This window comes from Phyllobates terribilis, unplaced genomic scaffold (genome assembly GCF_046119375.1).
Source record: "Phyllobates terribilis strain yellow unplaced genomic scaffold, ASM4611937v1 Scaffold_11__3_contigs__length_659146591, whole genome shotgun sequence".
In the NCBI taxonomy this organism is placed as follows: domain Eukaryota; kingdom Metazoa; phylum Chordata; class Amphibia; order Anura; family Dendrobatidae; genus Phyllobates; species Phyllobates terribilis.
Window position 1 is genome coordinate 157,255,163 of NW_027362771.1, and position 19,728 is coordinate 157,274,890.

At 42.6% G+C, this 19,728-nt stretch overlaps 1 protein-coding gene across 1 annotated transcript in view; it reads right to left on the bottom strand.

The window, feature by feature from the left end:
• LEMD3 (LEM domain containing 3) overlaps positions 1–1,382 on the bottom strand; it is a 56,390-nt gene extending 55,008 nt beyond the window's left edge. The window contains exon 1 of the mRNA XM_073651714.1: positions 306–1,382. Coding sequence (XP_073507815.1) covers positions 306–1,317 — 1,012 coding nt within the window. The 5' untranslated portion in view covers positions 1,318–1,382. The remainder of the gene's footprint in view (positions 1–305) is intronic.
• Positions 1,383–19,728: the final 18,346 nt, after the last annotated feature.

Sequence of the window (19,728 nt, forward strand, 5' to 3'; positions counted from 1 at the left end):
GGGGTGGGGGGTGTGACACTCCGCCACAAGCGCTTATGCCTAGCCCGGCCAGGGGGGGGGGGGGGTGACGCTCCGCCACAAGCGCTTACGCCTAGCCCGGCCAGGGGGGGGGGGGGGGGTGACGCTCCGCCACAAGCGCTTACGCCTAGCATGGCCGGGGGGAAGGGACGCTCCACCACGAGCGCTTACACCTAGCACAGCCAGGGGGGGCGCCCCGCCACGAGCGCTTACACCTACAACTCCATGTACTACTGACTCATGCCCATCAGTGGCCACAGTGCCCTCACACTCCCCGGTATACTTACTGCTGCCCTGCCCAGTGCCCCTCATTCCCAGGTAGGTGAGTGCCAGCAGCAGGAAGAAGAGGCAGGCGGCAGTGAGCAGGATCATGGACAGGTAGTGGGCACTGAAGCCGGCGCTGGGAGACACCTCGCCGCCCCTGAACTGCTGCAGCAGCGCCTCCTCGGGCTCGGGCAGCTTGTGCGGCCTCTTCTTGGTGTACGGGTAGGGGCTGTGGTTGGAGCCGGCGTGGTTGTTGCCGGTCAGGTAGAGCCGGGGCCCGTCCGCGCTGTATGCCGCCCCCAGGTGGTTGTTACTCTTCTCCATGTCTGGACAGTGAGACTTCCTGGCGGCGAGCCGCTGCCTAGGAGACGCCGGGGACTCCTCCCTGCCCCAGGCCGCTGCGCTGCGCTCCATGCCGTTGTCCCGGGCGGTCAGAGGCCGCCTGCTCCGGCGGCTCGGCAGCTGCTCCTCCACATTGTCCTCCTCGTCGGAGTCCGAGTAGTCCCTGCAGTAGGAGAGGCGGCTGCCGTTCACGGTCCTGCTCTTTGCCGCCGCCTCCGTCCGGAGCCTGCACGTCCCCCACCAGACTGGCGCCTTCCGCCCGTCTACCTCGTCCGCCGCACAGTCCCGCCGGGCCGGGCTCCTCTCAGGCGGAGGAGGGCTGCTTCTCTCCCGGCGCCCGCCATGCGCCCCCAGGGCAGAGTCAGCATCCGACTCATCCGAGCTGAAGCCCACAACGGGAGCCTGCTTAGTGCCCTCCGCCTGCTGGTAGTGCCGGCCGCCGCGCCTGTGCAGCGTCACGTCCCCGGGCAGCGAGCGGGCTCCCGGGCTTTCCGAGTGGCCATCCACCGCCGGGCTGCTGTGTGCTAGCCGCGTTTTCCCGGCTCGGGGCCTTTGTTCCTCTCGCAGCTTCTTTAGTTTCTTCAGGTAGACCGGCCGGGTGCTGTCCGTGACCGGTCCCGGCATGACGCCAGAGCGCTTCAGCTCGCTAATCAGCTCCTCATCCGTTAACTGTGCGGCCGCCATTTTGACCATTCGTCTGGGCTGTCTGCCCCCTCCCCCCACGCTGGCTGTGCCCCGGAAGTGACGTCAGCGAACTAGACCGTGAACTAGACCTGCGTGCGGCGGCCGGCTGCGGAGTGCTGGGGAGAGGTCCCATCACGTGGCCTGTGGCGTTGCTCTCCAGCCATAACACTGGCAGGCCCATGTACTGCGTTCACATGAAGCGATGTTCATGCGGTACGGCTGCTACAACCACACAGTGCATAAGGGGGAGCAGTGCTGCTTCTTGCTGCCATATTGGCCTTCTGATGTTTTTTTTCCTTTGAAAAACACTTCTAAAAGCCTTTAGCTGCTGCCCCTTTTAGATTTGATAAAAAGCACATGAATGCCGCTTACTTGGCTGCTTGCCTCAGTTTGGTAAAATGACAGTTTTCTGTGCTGTAGATTTAGCAGTTCTCTGAATCTCTGGTTGGCAGCTTTCTGTGTACACTGTGCATAGGCAGAAAGCCGCCGGATCTAGTGCTAATCTCCTACTGATAAAACATTTTCAAAACTACAGCAAGCGGTCCAGTGACTGACACTTTGCTGGCATCCGTAGCTACGCCCCTAAATTATGCTGCGTTCAGATTAGGTGGTAAGAATCGGGTGACAGATTCCCTTTACAAATGTAAAATACAGTTCTCAGTATATATTTTATTTACTCGCTTTTTGTGCTCAGGACTTTTTTGATGCAGTGGCCAAATTTGAAACTTTTTTAGGTAGAAACACCCCAAGAAGTGTCTTGTTGCTCTTTTCCACACATAAAAAAAGTGGAAAAAGCTCTATTTGCACTATAGTCGCGTATTCTCACCGACATCAATAGGAGCTTATTCCAAGAGTATTTGAATCTCTCTGGATGTGTTCACATGTGGCAGATTTCCAGTAGATGTTCCAGTCTGGATTTGCAGGTATACGTCCAGAGATTATTACAGTAGCAACATTATGGATAAGATTTTACCAAGTCTAAAAACAAAGGGGCTGATTTATTAAAACTTGTACATGTCAGTCTTAATAAAGCTGATTGGTTCAGGTCCTGATGATGTTGACCCCATATAAGCTAGCTCCTGGCTGTCATATCTTCTAGATGCCGCGATCTATAGCGATCGAGGCATTTAGAAGGTTTTGAGAGGAGTGGGCTTCCTTTCCCACCATATCACTGGCAGACCAGGTCTGTGGAGTGGGTAAGCCAAACCTCCGACTCCTTAATTTCGACGACTCCCTCATACATGGCTCATGTTTAAGTGATAAATTTACTGAAGCACAGATTCATCTCAGCTAAAAGGCTAGACCCTTAGATCAGGAATAGGACAGACATTTATAGGACATTTCATAACTTTCCCAAATTCTTATGAAAAAATATTCCCCACAAACTGCATTGAAATACTGTACCCAATTTATTATATATTTTAGGAGTTGGTTCATTTTATACCGACTCCACCAAAATGGGCACCGACTCCACAGCCCTGTGCAGACAAGGATATTTTTACCAGGCGGAGGTTAAATAATGACCTCTGGGTCTGTCAGCTACAGTGGCCTGTTAGACCCATCTAGTAGCAGGATCTAACAGGCAATCTGCCAGTGTAAAGCTGACAGTTCTAACACATTGTAATGCATGTGTATTGCAGTGTATTACACCAGTGATCAGAGAAATAAAAGTTGGAAGTCCCATAGAGGAACTAAGTAAAAATATTAAAATAATCATACCGCCAAACAAATAGTGGAATACAACGCAATCAAAAAGCAATATGTGTAAAGAAATGGTTTTCCCTGAAATTTTCATAATTTCCTGCAAAAATCAAACCCCCACTCAGCTCTATCAGTGGTAAAATATAAAGCGATACCTCTCAGACTATGGAGATGCAAAAACTATTTTTTTCTATAAAATTGTTTTAATGTGTAAAGGCTGCAAGACTTGAAAAAACTATATAATCGTACTGAATCAAAGAATAAAGCAATCTTATCAGTTGTACCACACGGTGAACAACATAAAGACCCCCCCAAAAAAACAATTCCTGAACTTCTGTTTGTTGATTATTCTTCCTCCCAAAAAGAAAGTGATCAGAAAATGTTATCTAACCCAAAATGGTACCAATAAAAACTTCTACTTATTCCGCAAAAAAAACAAGCCCTCACATGACTCTATATGGCAATGCAAAAATATATATGAACACTTACATCTTAGTCTCCGTCTGAATCACAAAAAAAAGGTAATTCTGACAAAACCCCCGACGGAAGATTAATTGTAATGAGGCGGATGGAGTCACTTTGGCCTACAGTTGAAGCCAGAAGTTTACATACACTATATGAAAAGACACATATGCATGTTTTTCTCAATATCTGACATGAAATCAGAATAACCCTTTCCCTTTTTTGGTCAATTAGAATTACCATAATTTTTAATATTTGACCAATTACAGAATAATGAGAGAGAGAATGTTTTAAGGCATTTTTATTACTTACTGCAAAGTCAAAAGTTACATACATTTCATTAGTATTTGGTACCATTGCCCTTAAACTGAATGACTTGGGTCTATCGTTTGGGATATCCTTCCACAAGATTCTCACAATAGTTGGTCCAAATTTGGGCCCATTCCTCCTTACAAAACTGGTGTAACTGATCCAGGTTTGTAGGTCGCCTTGCTCACACCTGCCTTTTCATCTTTGCCCATAAAGATTCAATAGGATTGAGATCAGGGCTTTGTGATGGCCACTCCAAAACATTGACTTTGTTATCCTTAAGCCACTTTGTTACCATTTTGGCAGTATGCTTCGGGTCATTGTCCATTTGGAAGACCCATTCCCGCTCAAGCTTTAACTTTCTGGCTGATGTCTTGAGATGTTGCTTCAGTATTGCCACATAATCTTCTTTTCTCATGATGCCATCTATATTGTAAAGTGCACCAGTCCCTCCTGCAGCAAAACAACCCCACAACATCATACTGCCACCCCCATGTTTCACAGCTGGGATGGTGTTTTTAGGCTTCCAAGCTTCTCCCTTTTTCCTCCAAACGTAACAATGGTCATTATGCCCAAAAAGTTGAATTATAGTTTCATCAGACCACAGGACATTTCTCCAAAAATTAAGGTCTTTGTTCCTGTGTGCATTTGCAAACATTAATCTGGCTTTTTTAGGTTTCTTTTGGAGTAATGGCTTCTTCCTGGCAGAGTGGCCTTTCAGCCCATGTTAATACAGTACTTGTTTCACTGTGGATATTGACACAATCTTACCAGCTTCCTCCATCATCTTCACAAGGTCTTCTGCTTTTGTCCTTGTGTTGATATGCACATGTCGGACCAAAGCACATTCATCTCTGGGACACAGAACCCATCTCCTTCCTGAGCGGTATGATGGCTGGACATTCCCATCTTGTTTGTACTTGCGTATAATTGTTTGTACAGATGAACGAGGCACCTTCAGGTATCTTGAAATTGTATCCAATGAGGAGCCAGACTTGTGCAAGTCCACAATTCTCTTCCTGATATCTTGGCTGATTTCTTTTGACTTTCCCATGATGCTACACAAAGAAGCAATGTGTCTCAGGTGTGCATTAAAATACATCCACAGGTGTGTCTCTAATTAACTCAGATGTTGCCAAAAACCTATCAGAAGCTTCCAGACACATGACATCATCCTATGGGCAAATAAAGTAGAAGATCACTGCACTTCCTATATATATGGTGCTCGAGCAGGGTCCAACACCAGTAAACATGTAATACAAGAACTCGGCACTCAGAATGTAGTTTCAAAATGTAATAGCCATAAAGAAAGTGTTTCCACCGCAGACGTTTCGGTCCCATGGACATTGTGTACATTGTGGTCATAAAAAAATGCAAAGAAACATACATAAATATAATACAGAGTAAGTGGCTCAATCCGGAGCTCATATTACAGGACAAGGAGCCATAGGGCTAAGAGGAAGCTATCCTAATCATATTTTATAGTATAGGAAAAATATATTAAATAATGAAAGGAGAAGAAGGGAGGGAGGAAAAAAAACAAGTGGGAGAGAAAACAGCAAAGGGGAAACAGTAGAAGGGAAAAAGAAGGCATGGGAGGAGGGGCATACCTGTGAGGCTGTATTTTTAGAAGGGATAAGTGTGGGACTCAGTGTCTCCCAGAGGAGGCATATATCTGCAGAGGAAAATGAGCAAAGGTAAATAGCCACAAAGTAATATAGCGCCCCAAATGTCATGTACTTATTGTATTTATGATTTTTTCTGGTTCTATTGTTATAGAGTGTACTGATGAAGATCCATGGGACCGAAACATCTGCTGTGTAAACACTCTCTTTATGGCTATTAAATTTTGAACTACATTCTGAGTGCCGAGTTCTTGCATTACATCATCCTATGGGCAGTCCAGAATTGTTTAAAGGTATAGTAATCTTAGTGCATGTAAACTTTTAACTTTGCAATAAGTAATAAAAAATGCCTTAAAACATTCTCTCTCTCATTATTCTGGCATTTGACAAATGTTAAAAATTACGGTAATCCTAATTGACCTAAAATGGAAAAGGTTTACTCTGATTTCATGTCAGATATTGGGAAAAACATGCATATGTGTCTTTTTATATAGTGTATGTAAACTTCTGTTTTCAACTGTATGTGCCGGTGGTGTGTATTTTTTTTAAGCATGCACAAAAGCACAGTCGACCACAGTTTTGTGCACCTCTGAAAAGAAGGACACCGTTGAACATAGGCCAGAGTAAAGAGTAACCCTGCTGCCTCATTATAGTGAGTGGAAGGTCCTGTTTGAATGACCTATTTTGGAGATTTAGATGGAAACCCCAATGTAAGTGCTCAGTTTGCAGCACAGGATAAATGTGAATGTACTCAGGAGAAGATGCACAACAAGTTGTGGGGTTTAGTTTCTCCTTTTACTTTTGTGAAAATGAGAAATATAAGGCTAAAGCAACATTTTTGTGGAAAAAAATGTAATATATAATTTTCATGGCCCAACATTATAAAATTATGTGATGCACTAATGGATTTTTGTCTAGATATATTAAGACCTATTCTCACAAAGATTTTTTTCATGTTTGAGGACCAAGTCTTTATGCAAAAAGGGCACAGCAATGGGTTCCAATGTGGCGCCACCCTATGCCAATATTTTCATGGCTTACTTGGATGTTTATTTATAACAAGTGTGCATAACATTTTTTGGTCCAAGGGCCACATTGACATATTGAACCAATCCCAAGGCCACAAATGAAATTGAAGGTTACTACATGAATACATCCCCAGAACCACCATCAGTACATTAATACTTTACCGGAATCAAGTTTTAAGTATTTGAGGAAGATGTGGAGAGTTTCTGCTCCAAAAAAATCAGTGTGAACACAGATTAACATAAACTGAGTTTTTGGAGCAGAAACTCACCAAATCCTCCTCATAAAGAATACTCAATATGTAGAGATTTGAGATTAAGTTTTAACATAATATTGCAAAGGCAGGTAAGCTAGGGTTAAATCTTAGTACTACAGGCTCTGATTAGATCACTTGTCTAGCCCTGCATATAACCAGGCAAAGCTGTTCTCCTTAGTCAGCTCAGGAAAGCTGATCAGACTGGATGTGTCTTGGACCTGGAAAGAGAGAGACAGAATTTCTCTCTGAGAAAAGTCTGCACAGGCCATGTGCAGAGAACCAAGTATCAGTGGTTGCTATGGATAATAGCTATTTTGTTTGACCAAACTAGGGCTAGCTCAGCCATGTAGAGTCTGTACTGTTTAGTTAGCGCCTGGACAAGGCTAAGGATTTCTGTTTGGGAGTTTGTTTTGTTGCTGTGCAACCTGTAGACAGCAATAAAAAGTGCATGTGTTTGGACCAAAACTGCATTGCCTGTGTGATCGCTACTTAAGGCCTAATGCCTGTCGGAGAGAGTGAATCCTTACAATTGGATGAAACGCTGGTTGTGAAATCCCAGAAAGCACAGGCGATTGCAGTGTAAAGATTGAATGTCATAGGTAATAGCAGCTACAGCATTGCAAACACAGTCTGAAAGCATAGAGGAGCTTGTTAAAGGAAACCTGTCATCAGGATTTTTCTATGTAAACTACAGGCATTGTCAGGATGGCGTTGTTACACTGATTAAAATGATACCTGGGTTGAAGAAATCTGTCTTGTAGTTGTTGTTTAATCTGTGATTGCAGTTTGGAGCTAGTGAAATGCTCGTTCTCCGGGGCGGGCCTATGGACGGGGCTTTTTTTGGTGCTCTGGCCTTGTCGTCATCATTCTGGCTTAAATGACAGTTAACTGAACCTTCAGTGACCTGCCTTCTACTTTAAATACTGCGCTTGCGCAGTTAATATTGAGGTCTTTAAAAAAAAAAATTTCCAGCAAAAGGGCGGCAGCGCATGCGCAGTAGCATCTGTTGCTATCCCCCCACTCTTTGACTCTCCATAAAATCATCCCCTCACACTCAGGCACACACTGCCTCTCTCCAAAATATCCCCCCAAACTGCCCTTTTGCATAATATTCCTTCCACACTGCCCCTCTGCACAAAGTCCCCCCACCCTGCTGCCCCTTGCTATACTGTGCCCCCATTCACACCCCCACCATAATGTGCCTTGGCAATAACCCTAAGGAGGTTTGCACTCAAAATCTCATGATACATGGCCCCATTCATTCTTTCATGTACACAGATCAGTCGTCCTGATCTCTTTGCTGAGAAACAGCCCCAAAGCATGATGTTGCCACCCCAATGCTTCACAGTAGGTATGGTGTTCTTTGGATGCAACTCAGCATTCTTTCTCCTCCAAACACGACGAATTGTGTTTCTACCAAACAGTTCTACATTGGTTTCTTCTGACCATATGACATTCTCCCAATACTCTTCTGGATCATCCAAATGCTCTCTAGCAAAATTCAGACGGGCCCGAACATGTAATGGCTTAAGCACGCGGACACGTTTGGCACTGCAGGATCTGAGTCCCTGGTGGCGTAGTGTGTTACTGATGGTACCCTGTGTAACGTTGGACCCAGCTCTCTGCAGGTCATTCACTAGGTCCCCCCGTGTGGTTCTGGGATTTTTGCTCACCGTTCTTGAGATCATTTTGATCCCACGGGGTGAGATCTTGTGTGGAGCCCCAGATCGAGGGAGATTATCAGTGGTCTTGTATGCCTTCCATTTTCTAATTATTGCTCCCACAGTTGATTTCTTCACACCACGCTGCTTGCCTATTGCAGATTCAGTCTTCCCAGCCTGGTGCAGGGCTACAATTTTGTTTCTGTTGTCCTTCGACAGCTCCTTGGTCTTCACCATAGTGGAGTTTGGAGTGTGACTGTTTGAGGTTGCGGACAGGTGTCTTTTATACTGATAACAAGTTAAAACAGGTGCCAGTACTACAGGTAATGAGTGGAGGACAGAGGAGCCTCTTAAAGAAGAAGTTACAGAAGCCAGAAATCTTGCTTGTTTGTAATTGACCAAATACTTATTTTCTACCAAAATTTAAAAAAAATTTCTTTCCAAATCAGACAATGTGATTTTCAGGATTTGTTTTCTCATTTTGTCTCTCATAGTTGAGGTCTACCTGTGATGTCAATTACAGGCCTCTCTCATCTTTTTAAGTGGGAGAACTTGCACAATTGGTGGCTGACTAAATACTTTTTTTCCCCACTGTATAGTTTCCAAAATGGGATCACTTGTGGTGGGTTTCTGCTGTTTTGGCACCTCAGGGGCTCTGCAAATGAAACATGGTGTACACAATCTAGTCCAGCCAAATTTGAGCTGCAAAAATCAAATGGTGCTCCTTCTCTTCTGAGCTCTGCTGTGTGCTCAAACAGTAGTTTCCAACCACATATGGGGGGGAATCTGTGTACGCAGAAGAAATTACACAATAAACTGTGGTGTCTATTTTCTCCTTTTAACATTGTGAAAATGAAAACTGAGGCTTAGGTAAATAAAAACAAAAACACTTTTTAATTTTTTTTTCTAATTTGCAATAAATCTTGTTTGTGGGTATTTTGGCATATAAGCTTCTCAAAGTCACTTTAAAAATGAAGTGGTACCTAAAAATATAGATTTTGTAAATTTTTTGAAAAGTGAGAAATTGCTGCTAAACTTTTAACCCTTTTAACATCCCTATAATGATTGGCTAAAAGCCACTGTGCCACATTAATGCCAACAATTGTATATTTCATTGCAGTCATAAATACAACATAATTAATCTTATAATAATGACTACAAAATAGATATTATCAAAAAGATAAAATATAGATATTTTATTTAGTCATACAATAATTACATCAGCTGACTGCATTCCGGCATTATACCTGGCTAGTCATGTGGACTATCACATGACATCTATGAGATACAAAATGTGACATCATGTGACTTCTGGAAGGGTAGAGTGTACCTCATTAACTACGATATAAACCTTATAGTATTGACCTTCGATATCTGCCCCCCTGGAAGAAGCAGATGCGAAATGCGCTTTGGGCGTGGCAATGTTTCAGCTTCCTTATTGAATTGGTATGTTCACTTCACTTACATTGTAGCCATATTAATGTTATGCATTTCCTTGTCAGCGTATTTATTTTCTATTTTATGTGTGTATTGTAACATACGTGGTACAGGTTAGAGAATGTAATGGATTGAGAGCCAGTGGGTGTCATGGGCTGAGCAATCAGTAATGTATGTGGTAGTAGAACCACTGGCCCGAAGAGAGCCCGGAGGGGTTTGACTAGGCGAACACCTGACTCTTCGCTAGAGCCCCTGATGGTGTGGTTAGACTTGGCTTCAGATGGACACGAGGTGCTACTCCAGGACAGGCCTCGGACACACGGCAGCTGACCCCCAAAGGGACAGGAAGTTGGAGTGGGAAGGCTTGGCTGGTATAGGCAGACATGGCTGATATACAGGAACGGCAGGTGCTGGTAGGTACGGCTGGTATACAGGCAGACACGGCAAGTGCTGGCAGATACGGCTCCTAGGCAGGCACGGCAGGTATGACTGACATACAGGCAGTTGCTGGCAGGTATGGCTGGTATACAGGCAGGTACGGAAGGTGCTGGTAGGTACGGCTGGTATACAGGCAGGCACAGCAGGTGTTGTTAGGTACGAATGCTATACAGGCAGGGGCTGGCAGGTACAGCTTGTATACTAGAACAGGGGACCTGAGAACTAGCAAACAAGCACAGTGAACATGTTGCTCAGGCACCTCCCAACAGGTGGAGGTGCCTTAAATAATAAGTGTCTCTGCGCGCCCTAAGTGCAATGACCGCGGATCTGCCAGCCGTGCACAGACCCCGGAATACCGCAGCAGCAGGAGGAAGCGAGGGCCAGGGCGGTGAGTAACTCGGCCTGCCGTGGGAGAGGAGGACGGGAATCACGCAGGAATGTGGCCGCTACATATATATATATATATATATATATATACACTCCCTGACAGAAGTTATGTCGCTTATTCATGTTATGTAAGTAAAAGCTTATAACCTGACGTTAAATTCATCCATTGGTTTTAGAAATTACTCTTTTGAAAGCTGAAACCCTCCCAAATTTGGTTTAGGTAAAGAAAATAAATTGGCATCAATGCTGAAATATTGATCATTTAATGAACACAGAATGGTCAGATTTTGGCAAGACAAAAGTTTTGTCGCCCACAGAAAGTAATGTGATATTCAAACAAGTAATTATCTTAAAATACAAATATATATTGCATAACATTGGTGAATGAAGTTGTGGTGCTATTAGAGTCATATTTAATATTTTGTGTGACTTCCATGAACTTGAAGGACTGCATCCATGTGGTTCAACAATGTTTCATACAATTTATTAATGAAGTCATCAGGAATAGCAAAGAATGCAGTCTTACATGCCTCCCAGAGTTCATCTAGATTCTTTGGCTTTGTCTTCCAAGCTTCCTCTTTCATCCTACCCCAAACATGCTCAGTGATTTTCATGTCTGGTCACTGGGCTGACCAGTCCTTGAGCACCTTGATCTTTTTTGCCTGGAGGAACTTAGTTGTAGAGATGGATGTATGAGATGGGGCACCATCCTACTGCAGAATTTGACCCCTTTTATGATTTGGAATGTAAGAGGTAGCTAATACTTCTTGATATTTTAGGCTATTGATATTGCTTTCCACCTTGCAAATGTTTCGCACACCCCCATACTGAATGTAACCCCAGACCATGATCTTTCCACCACCAAATTTAACTGTTTTCTCGGTGTATTTTGGATCCATACGGGCTCCAGTAGGTCTCCTGCAGTATTTGCGGCGGCCGTGGTGTAATTCTACTGAAGATTCATCAGAAAAATCCACCTTCTGCCACTTTTCCAGCGTCCATCTGTTTAGCAGGCTGTGGGACTTTGCAAATGCCACACGTTTTTTTATTTGCCTTTTGTTTAGTGCTGGCTTCTGGGCACTGATTCGACCATGGAGGCCATTTCGAGACAGAATCCTACAAACTATTCTAGTTGACACAGGGACTTGAGGTGACCAGGCCTGTTGGAGCTCTGCTGCAGTGGAAGAGGGGCTTGCTGTGGATTTTCTAACCAACAAACGTTCCTCCTGAGCAGTTGTCTTGCGGGGTCTGCTGGACCTGGGCTTGTCAAACACATCTCCAGTCTCTTCAAATCTTTTTTTAATTGTTTGTACTTGACACTGAGACACATTAAAGGTGCCAGCCACCTCTGCAGTGGAACTGGTCTTCAGCCTCTTGATAATCAAGGCTTTGGTCGCAGGGTGGATTTTTGGAATGTTGTCAGAGCTCAAGTTGCAGTTCAAGTGAAGGTCTAGGGTGCTGGGTTTCTTTTTATACACACCCACTAATTAACCGATCATTTACTGAGCACTTGTGAGGATGTAAACTAGGATTGGGTGCATTATATGACCAGGCGACAAAACTTTTGTCTTGCCAAAATCTGACCATTCTGTTTTCATTAAATGATCAATATGTCAGCACTGATGCCAATCTATTTTCTTTACCTAAACCAAATTTGGGAGGGTTTCAGCTTTCAAAAGAGTAATTTATAAAACCAATGGATGAATTTAACGTCAGGTTATAAACTTTTATTTACATAACATGGATAAGCGACATAACTTCTGTCAGGGAGTGTATATATTGTAGGAAGCCAGGGTGGTGAAAGTTAAATTCTAACTCTGCAGGTATTGATTAGAATGCACCTGCAGTGTTTTATATAGAAACAAGAAATGTGCTGCTGAGGGGAATTAGTTTGTTGCAGCCCAAAACTGAGTGAACAGCAGTGTCTGAGGGTGAAAGGTGGAAAGATGTTCTTGTGCAGGTTCAGACTCCGACTAAACCTAAGAAAAAGCCATATGTGTAACTGAATGGATGTGTGAACGGTGCTGACTGCCAAAGAGCTAAATTCCTAATGTTTACACACGTGGCCAAATTGTTGGTACCCCTCGTTTAATGAAAGAAAAACCCACAATGGTCAGGCTGTGTGCCCACTATGCGTTTTTTAAGCGTTTCCGCAGCGGCAATTCCGCTGCAGAAACGCTTAAAAAACGCTTGGTAGAAGGTCTGCTATGTTACCCAATGATAATCCGCAAGTGCTGTGCAAATGCTGCGTAAATTTCCACTGCAGATTATCATTGCGGAAAAATCCGCAGCACTACCAATTATTTAACGGAATCGCGGCGTTTTCTCCGCCATTGACTTGCATTGAATCGCATAATATCCACATCACTACATGTGCATATGCGGATATTATGCGATTCTATGTGCAGATGGTACCCGGGTTTGGAGAAGCGTAGACTCTCCTCCAGACCCGGGTACCATAGTACCTGTTAAAAAAAAGAATTAAAATAAAAAAAATACATTATACTTACCTTCTGATGGCCCCTGGTCTCCATAGCGATCCGTCCTGGCTTGCCGGCAGCTCGCGATGGTCTAAAAGGACCTTCCATGACGTCATTTAGTCATGTGATGGGTCAAGCGACAGCTGACGTCGGCGGTCACGTGACCTGTCACATGACTAAATGACGTCATGGAAGGTCCTTTCACACTACCGCGAGCCGCCGAAGACACTGGACGCGAGACCGGACGCAGCGGAGAAAAGACCGCGAGCCATCAAAAGGTAAGTATAATGTTTTTTTTTTTACCATTTTTAATCTTTTTGGTCACACTATGTAAATCCATGGATTTATATAGTGTGACCAAGTTGTCAAGCACTTTCCAAGTGATGCTAAAATCGCTTGGAAAGCACTTGACAACCCGCATGCGGAAATGCATGTGAAAAACGCTTCACTTACGCTTGACCCTGGCAGGAAAAACGCATGTAAAATCCGCATGCATTTTTTCTGCCAGGGAGATGCAGAAACGCTCAGGAAAAATCCGCAGCATTTCTGCATCGTGGGCACTTAGCCTTAGAACTAAGCATCATGCCTTAAGTTGGATTGCACAATGCAAAGAAATAACTTGAATCTGACAAAAGTAATAATAAATTAAAAATCTATGAAAATGAAAAAATGAAAGCAGACATTTATTTTCAAGCCTGCTTCCACAGAATTAAAAAAAAAAATTAAACTTATGAAATAGGCCTGGACAGAAATGATGGCACCCCTGAAAATAATGTGACAAAAGGAACATGCTAAATCAAGTTGTGTCCACTAATTAGTATCACAGGTGTCTACAATCTTACAATCAGTCAGTGGGCCTGTATATAGGGCTACAGATACTAACTGTGCTGTTTGGTGACATGGTGTGTACCACACTCAACATGGACCAGAGGACGCAAAGGAAAGAGCTGTCTTAGGAGCTTAAAAAGAAAATTATAGACAAGCATGTTAAAGGTAAAGGTTATAAGACCATCTCCAATCGGCTTGACGTTCCTGTGACTACAGTTGCACATATTATTCAGAAATTTAAGATCCATGGGACTGTAGCCAACCTGCCTGGACGTGGCCGCAGGAGGAAAATTGATGACAAAACAAAGAGACGGATAATACGAATGGTAACAAAAGAGCCCAGGATAACTTCTAAAGAGATTAAATGTGAACTTCAAGCTCAAGGAACATCAGTGTCAGATCGCACCATCCGTCGTTGTTTCATCCAAAGTGGACTTCATGGGAGACCACCAAGGAGAACACCATTGTTGAAAAAAAATCATAAAAAAGGCAGACTGGAATTTGCCAAACTACATGTTGACAAGCCACAAAGCTTCTGGGAGAATGTCCTATGGACAAATGAGACAAAAATGGAAGTTTTTGGCAAGGCACATCAGCTCTATGTTCACAGACGGAAAAATGAAGCATATTAAGAAAAAAACACTGTGAAACATAGAGGAGGCTCTGTTATGTTCCTGGGCTGCTTTGCTGCATCTGGCACAGGGTATCTTGAATCTGTGCAGGGTACAATGAAATCTCAAGACTATCAAGGGATTCTAGAGAGAAATGTGCTGCCCAGTGTCAGAAAGCTTGGTCTCAGTCGCAGGTCATGGGTCTTGCAACAGGATAATGACCCAAAACACACAACTAAAAACGCCCAAGAATGGCTAAGAGGAAAACATTGGACTATTCTGAAGTGGCCTTCTATGAGCCCTGACCTAAATCCTATTGAGCATCTTTGAAAAGAGCTGAAACATGCTGTCTGGAAAAGGCAACCTTCAAACACGAGACAACTGGAGCAGTTTGCTCATGAGCACCTGACCCTTGACAAAGCGTTTGTTTGCAACGCAAAATGCGCGTCAGGCTGCGTTCTATCCCTCCCTCCACGCTCCACTTCACCCGCGGCAACCCTATACGGCGGTACCTCTATACAGGTAAGATTCTCCATGCCCCCTTGTGCCCCAATTTCAACCGTTATAGGAACTTTTCTCTGCACGTGCCACTCAATTTATGATTGTTTTTGGGGCTCTCTGGGGTGGTTTATCCGCCAGTTTTTCACTTGCCTTCTTAATGATTTAATGTCTTGGTTGTCATACTGTGTGTTGTGGAAGCACTGTCTGCCATTACTACTTTTCCAACTTATTTCTTCAATCTATTATATTTAATAAAACAATTTTGTATATTTATAAAACCTGTGTACTCCATTTGTCCTCCTACTTTATACAGCATCATACATAGTAGACTTTAGCAATTGTCTATCAGTGGGCATACATATATAAATTGTTGTTGGTATACATTCTGCGCGGTGGCGTGCTCTCGTGCCCGATACTGTGGTGTGGGCCATTGAACTGCGACCTTCAGTTGCCCTTCAGTGACGTACATCCAGTCTCGGGCAGGACGGTTTGCCGGACGTGTGAGCTAGTTGTGGCGCCCGGTAACATGGCGTCCTTGATTTGTAAGTAGCTACAGCTGTAATCACCCTATAAAATAACACTCCTTCCTCCTCCACCTCACTCCCTGATGAAGTGGCAGCGAAACATGCTTTGGAGCAGGTGGAGGGGGTAACGTTGTGCCTCTGGTCAGTATATGCTATTTATGCATTTGGATCTTTATTATGGTCTCACTGGCTTCTGACTTCTTTTGAATAATTCCATTCAATATTATGTAGTGATCATTCACTCTGTTCATCCTTTGATTGGCTATGCATGGTTTCATATACTTACTTTTGTGCGCAAGCAGTTTATTTAATATTTGGTTCTGCACATCTATATATATTATATGCACAATGCACTTTTCTGGATTACATGTATAGCAACATAACTTTAGTATTGGGTCTTTTTGTGCAATATACTTTCTTGTGGTCTTTATAAACTAAATATTATTAAATTAATACTTTATTGATAGTTATCAGTGTGACCAATAAAGTTGTTACATTAGGATTTTGCACATGCACTTTATTATAATTTACTAATTATCATGTCAGTGCATATTCTATCATGTAATATCATCATGTATTGACCTTCTGAATTGTTGTTCTTTGAATTTAATACGGAGTGCACCCTCACCCCCCTCCCCATCTTATTTTATCCCTTTCCACCTCCATTCTTTACCTTTCCCCATTTTTATCATTTCATGTGTATTTTGTGTCTTTTAAATTGATCCAATAAAGAGACACTTATTTTACAATTTATTTTTTTTGCCTAATTCATGGATATAGTGTTCTAGGTTCACTTGATTAGAATTCATCTGCAGTGTTTTATATAGAAACAGGAAATGTGCTGTTGGGGAGAATCAGTTTGTTGCTGACCAAAACTGAGTGAAGAGCAGTGTCTGAGGGTGTAAGGTGGAAATACGTCTTTTCGTAGGTTCAGACTCGGACTAAACCTGAGAGAGAGCCGGATGTGTAACTAAATGGGTGCATGAACTCTGCCGACTGCCAAAGAGCTAAGTAGCTAAGTCCCTACAATATATATATATATATATATATATATATATATATATATATACTGTGTGCAGAATTATTAGGCAAATGAGTATTTTGTTCACATGATACTTTTTATACATGTTGTCCTACTCCAAGCTTCATAGGCTTGAGAGCCAACTACCAATTAAGTAAATCTGGTGATGTGCATCTCTGTAATGAGGAGGGGTGTTGACTAATGACATCAACACCCTATATAAGGTGTGCTTAATTATTAGGCAACTTCCTTTCCTTTGGCAAAATGGGTCAGAAGAGAGATTTGACGGGCTCTGAAAAGTCCAAAATTGTGAGATGTCTTGCAGAGGGATGCAGCAGTCTTGAAAATTTCCAAACTTTTGAAGCGTGATCACCGAACAATCAAGCGTTTCATGGCAAATAGCCAACAGGGTCGCAAGAAGCGTGTTGGCCAAAAAAGGCGCAAAATAACTGCCCATGAATTGAGGAAAATCAAGCGCGAAGCTGCCAAGATGCTATTCGCCACCAGTTTTGCCATATTTCAGAGCTGCAACGTTACTGGAGTATCAAAAAGCAGAAGGTGTGCGATACTCAGGGACATGGCCAAGGTAAGGAAGGCTGAAAAACGACCACCTTTGAACAAGAAACATAAGATAAAACGTCAAGAATGGGCCAAGAAATATCTTAAGACTGATTTTTCAAAGGTTTTATGGACTGATGAAATGAGAGTGACTCTTGATGGGTCAGATGGATGAGCCAGAGGCTGGATCAGTAAAGGGCAGAGAGCTCCACTCCGACTCAGACGCCAGCAAGGTGGAGGTGGGGTACTGGTATTGGCTGGTATCATCAAAGATTAACTTGTGGGACCTTTTCGGGTTGAGGATGGAATGAAGCTCAACTCCCAGACCTAGTGCCAGTTTCTGGAAGACAACTTCTTCAAGCAGTGGTACAGGAAGAAGTCGGTATCGTTCAAGAAAAACATGATTTTCATGCAGGACAATGCTCCAGCACATGCATCCAACTACTCCACAGCGTGGCTGGCCAGTAAAGGTCTAAAAGAATAAAAAATAATGGCATGGCCCCCTTGTTCACCTGATCTGAACCCCATAGAGAACCTGTGGTCCATCATAAAATGTGAGATCTACAGGAAGGGAAAACAGTACACCTCTCGGAACAGTGTCTGGGAGGCTGTTTTGTCTGCTGAACGCAATGTTGATCGAAAACAAATCAAGCAACTGACAGAATCTATGGATGGAAGGCTGTTGAGTGTCATCATAAAGAAAGGTGGCTATATTGATCACTATTTTTTTTTGATTTTTGTTTTTGAATGTCAGAAATGTTTATTTCTAAATTTTGTGCACTGATATTGGTTTACCTGGTGAAAATAAACAAGTGAGATGGGATTATATTTGGTTTTTATTAAGTTGCCTAATAATTCTGCACAGTAATAGTTACCTGCACAAACAGATATCCTCCTAAGATAGCCAAATCTAAAAAAAAAAACACTCCAACTTCCAAAAGTATTAAGCTTGGATATTGGATATTTATGAGTCTTTTGGGTTGATTGAAAACATAGTTGTTGATCAATAATAAAAATAATCCTCTAAAATACAACTTGCCTAATAATTCTGCACACAGTATATATATATATCTATATATATATAGATATATATATAGATATATATATAGATATATATATATAGTTTAAAAGAGAACGGAACAGCACCAAAAAATTATTAAATTGGGTGCAAGATCTTCCAGACATAAATCACATGAGTCTGATAAGTATATATTTCAAAAGAGAAAAAGGCAGCACTCCAGTTTCAATGAAGAAAAAAGGACTTTATTAGCCCATCAGATGTGACTGGCAACTGGCAACGTTTCAGCTGTGAATAGCCTTTGTCAAGCAATGTGCAGTAACAAGTGTCAAGTATATCAAGACATACATATGCAAATATGCAATTACATATCAATCAATGAATTAGTATAAAATACAAATATTATACAGAAAAATTCATTAAAATCAGTGATATGTTTACTCCCACAGGAAAAAACATTATAATTTAGATAAGTCATCTCATATAGAATACAATGTGACCATAAATAAAGTGCTTTGTGCTGTAATAAGTGTAATTAATACACCTGTGCATAAAGTTGAGATGAAAGCAAGACTCACCTATATATTGAATTTTGTATAGAAAACATTAGCATATAGTTCAACGCCGTCCGGCGTTGCGTTCTGCGCATGACAACACGTGTCTCAGTGATCGTATCGCTCTAAAGCATGCGAGATCACACACGGTCTCGTGCATGCACATTAGCGATACGCGGTAGCCATATTGTAAACTCGCGAGTTCTCTATTCAATTCTCGCACATGCGCTAAGCTATCCAAACATAGCGGCCGCCATATTGAAAAGGAGGAAAAGATTCCTATATTCATAGTGTGTACATACCGAGTAAGGGACATAGAGATGCATTAACTAACTGCAATTAGTGTTATAATCATACTTTTATGCTCCTTATATGATAACACATTAATTTCTAGGGGAATACAGAGTGTAAAAAAAGGGCTTAAATATTAATATATATCTCAACCCCTGAGAGCATGATCCAGTAGCCCACCTTTTGGTGAACCAAAGGATCACCGCTTAAGGAGCCCCAAAGGGCACAAACCCCCCTGTTAAGAGAGGATCCACCCCTGCGGCCCCACAAAGAGGGAGAAATTGAGAAACAACAATATACCCTTCACTCCACCCCAATACGTATATGCAGTATATGCTTCATATCCCTTTTGTTTAATTAAAATACGAACGATAGGATCACTGTACATAATTAAATCAAACAAAATTTTTAGTATAAATAAAAATAATCATACAGACACATAAATTTTAATCATACAGATATGGATGAGTGTGCTTCCAAATGGTGGCAATCACCTACCTATAAGAGGAGACAAACAATTAGTAACAATGACATAAAATACATAAAAACTACACCATGTAAAGTAGTAGACAAGGATTGAACCTCCAAAGATAGAAAGTATTAGAGTACCGACATAACTTTGAAATCTACATTGAGGCCGTTCGGTTTTAGAGTACCTAATCTAAAGATCCACTCAAGTTCACACTCCTTCAAAAGGCGAATACGATCACCACCCCTTCTCTGGGACGGCAC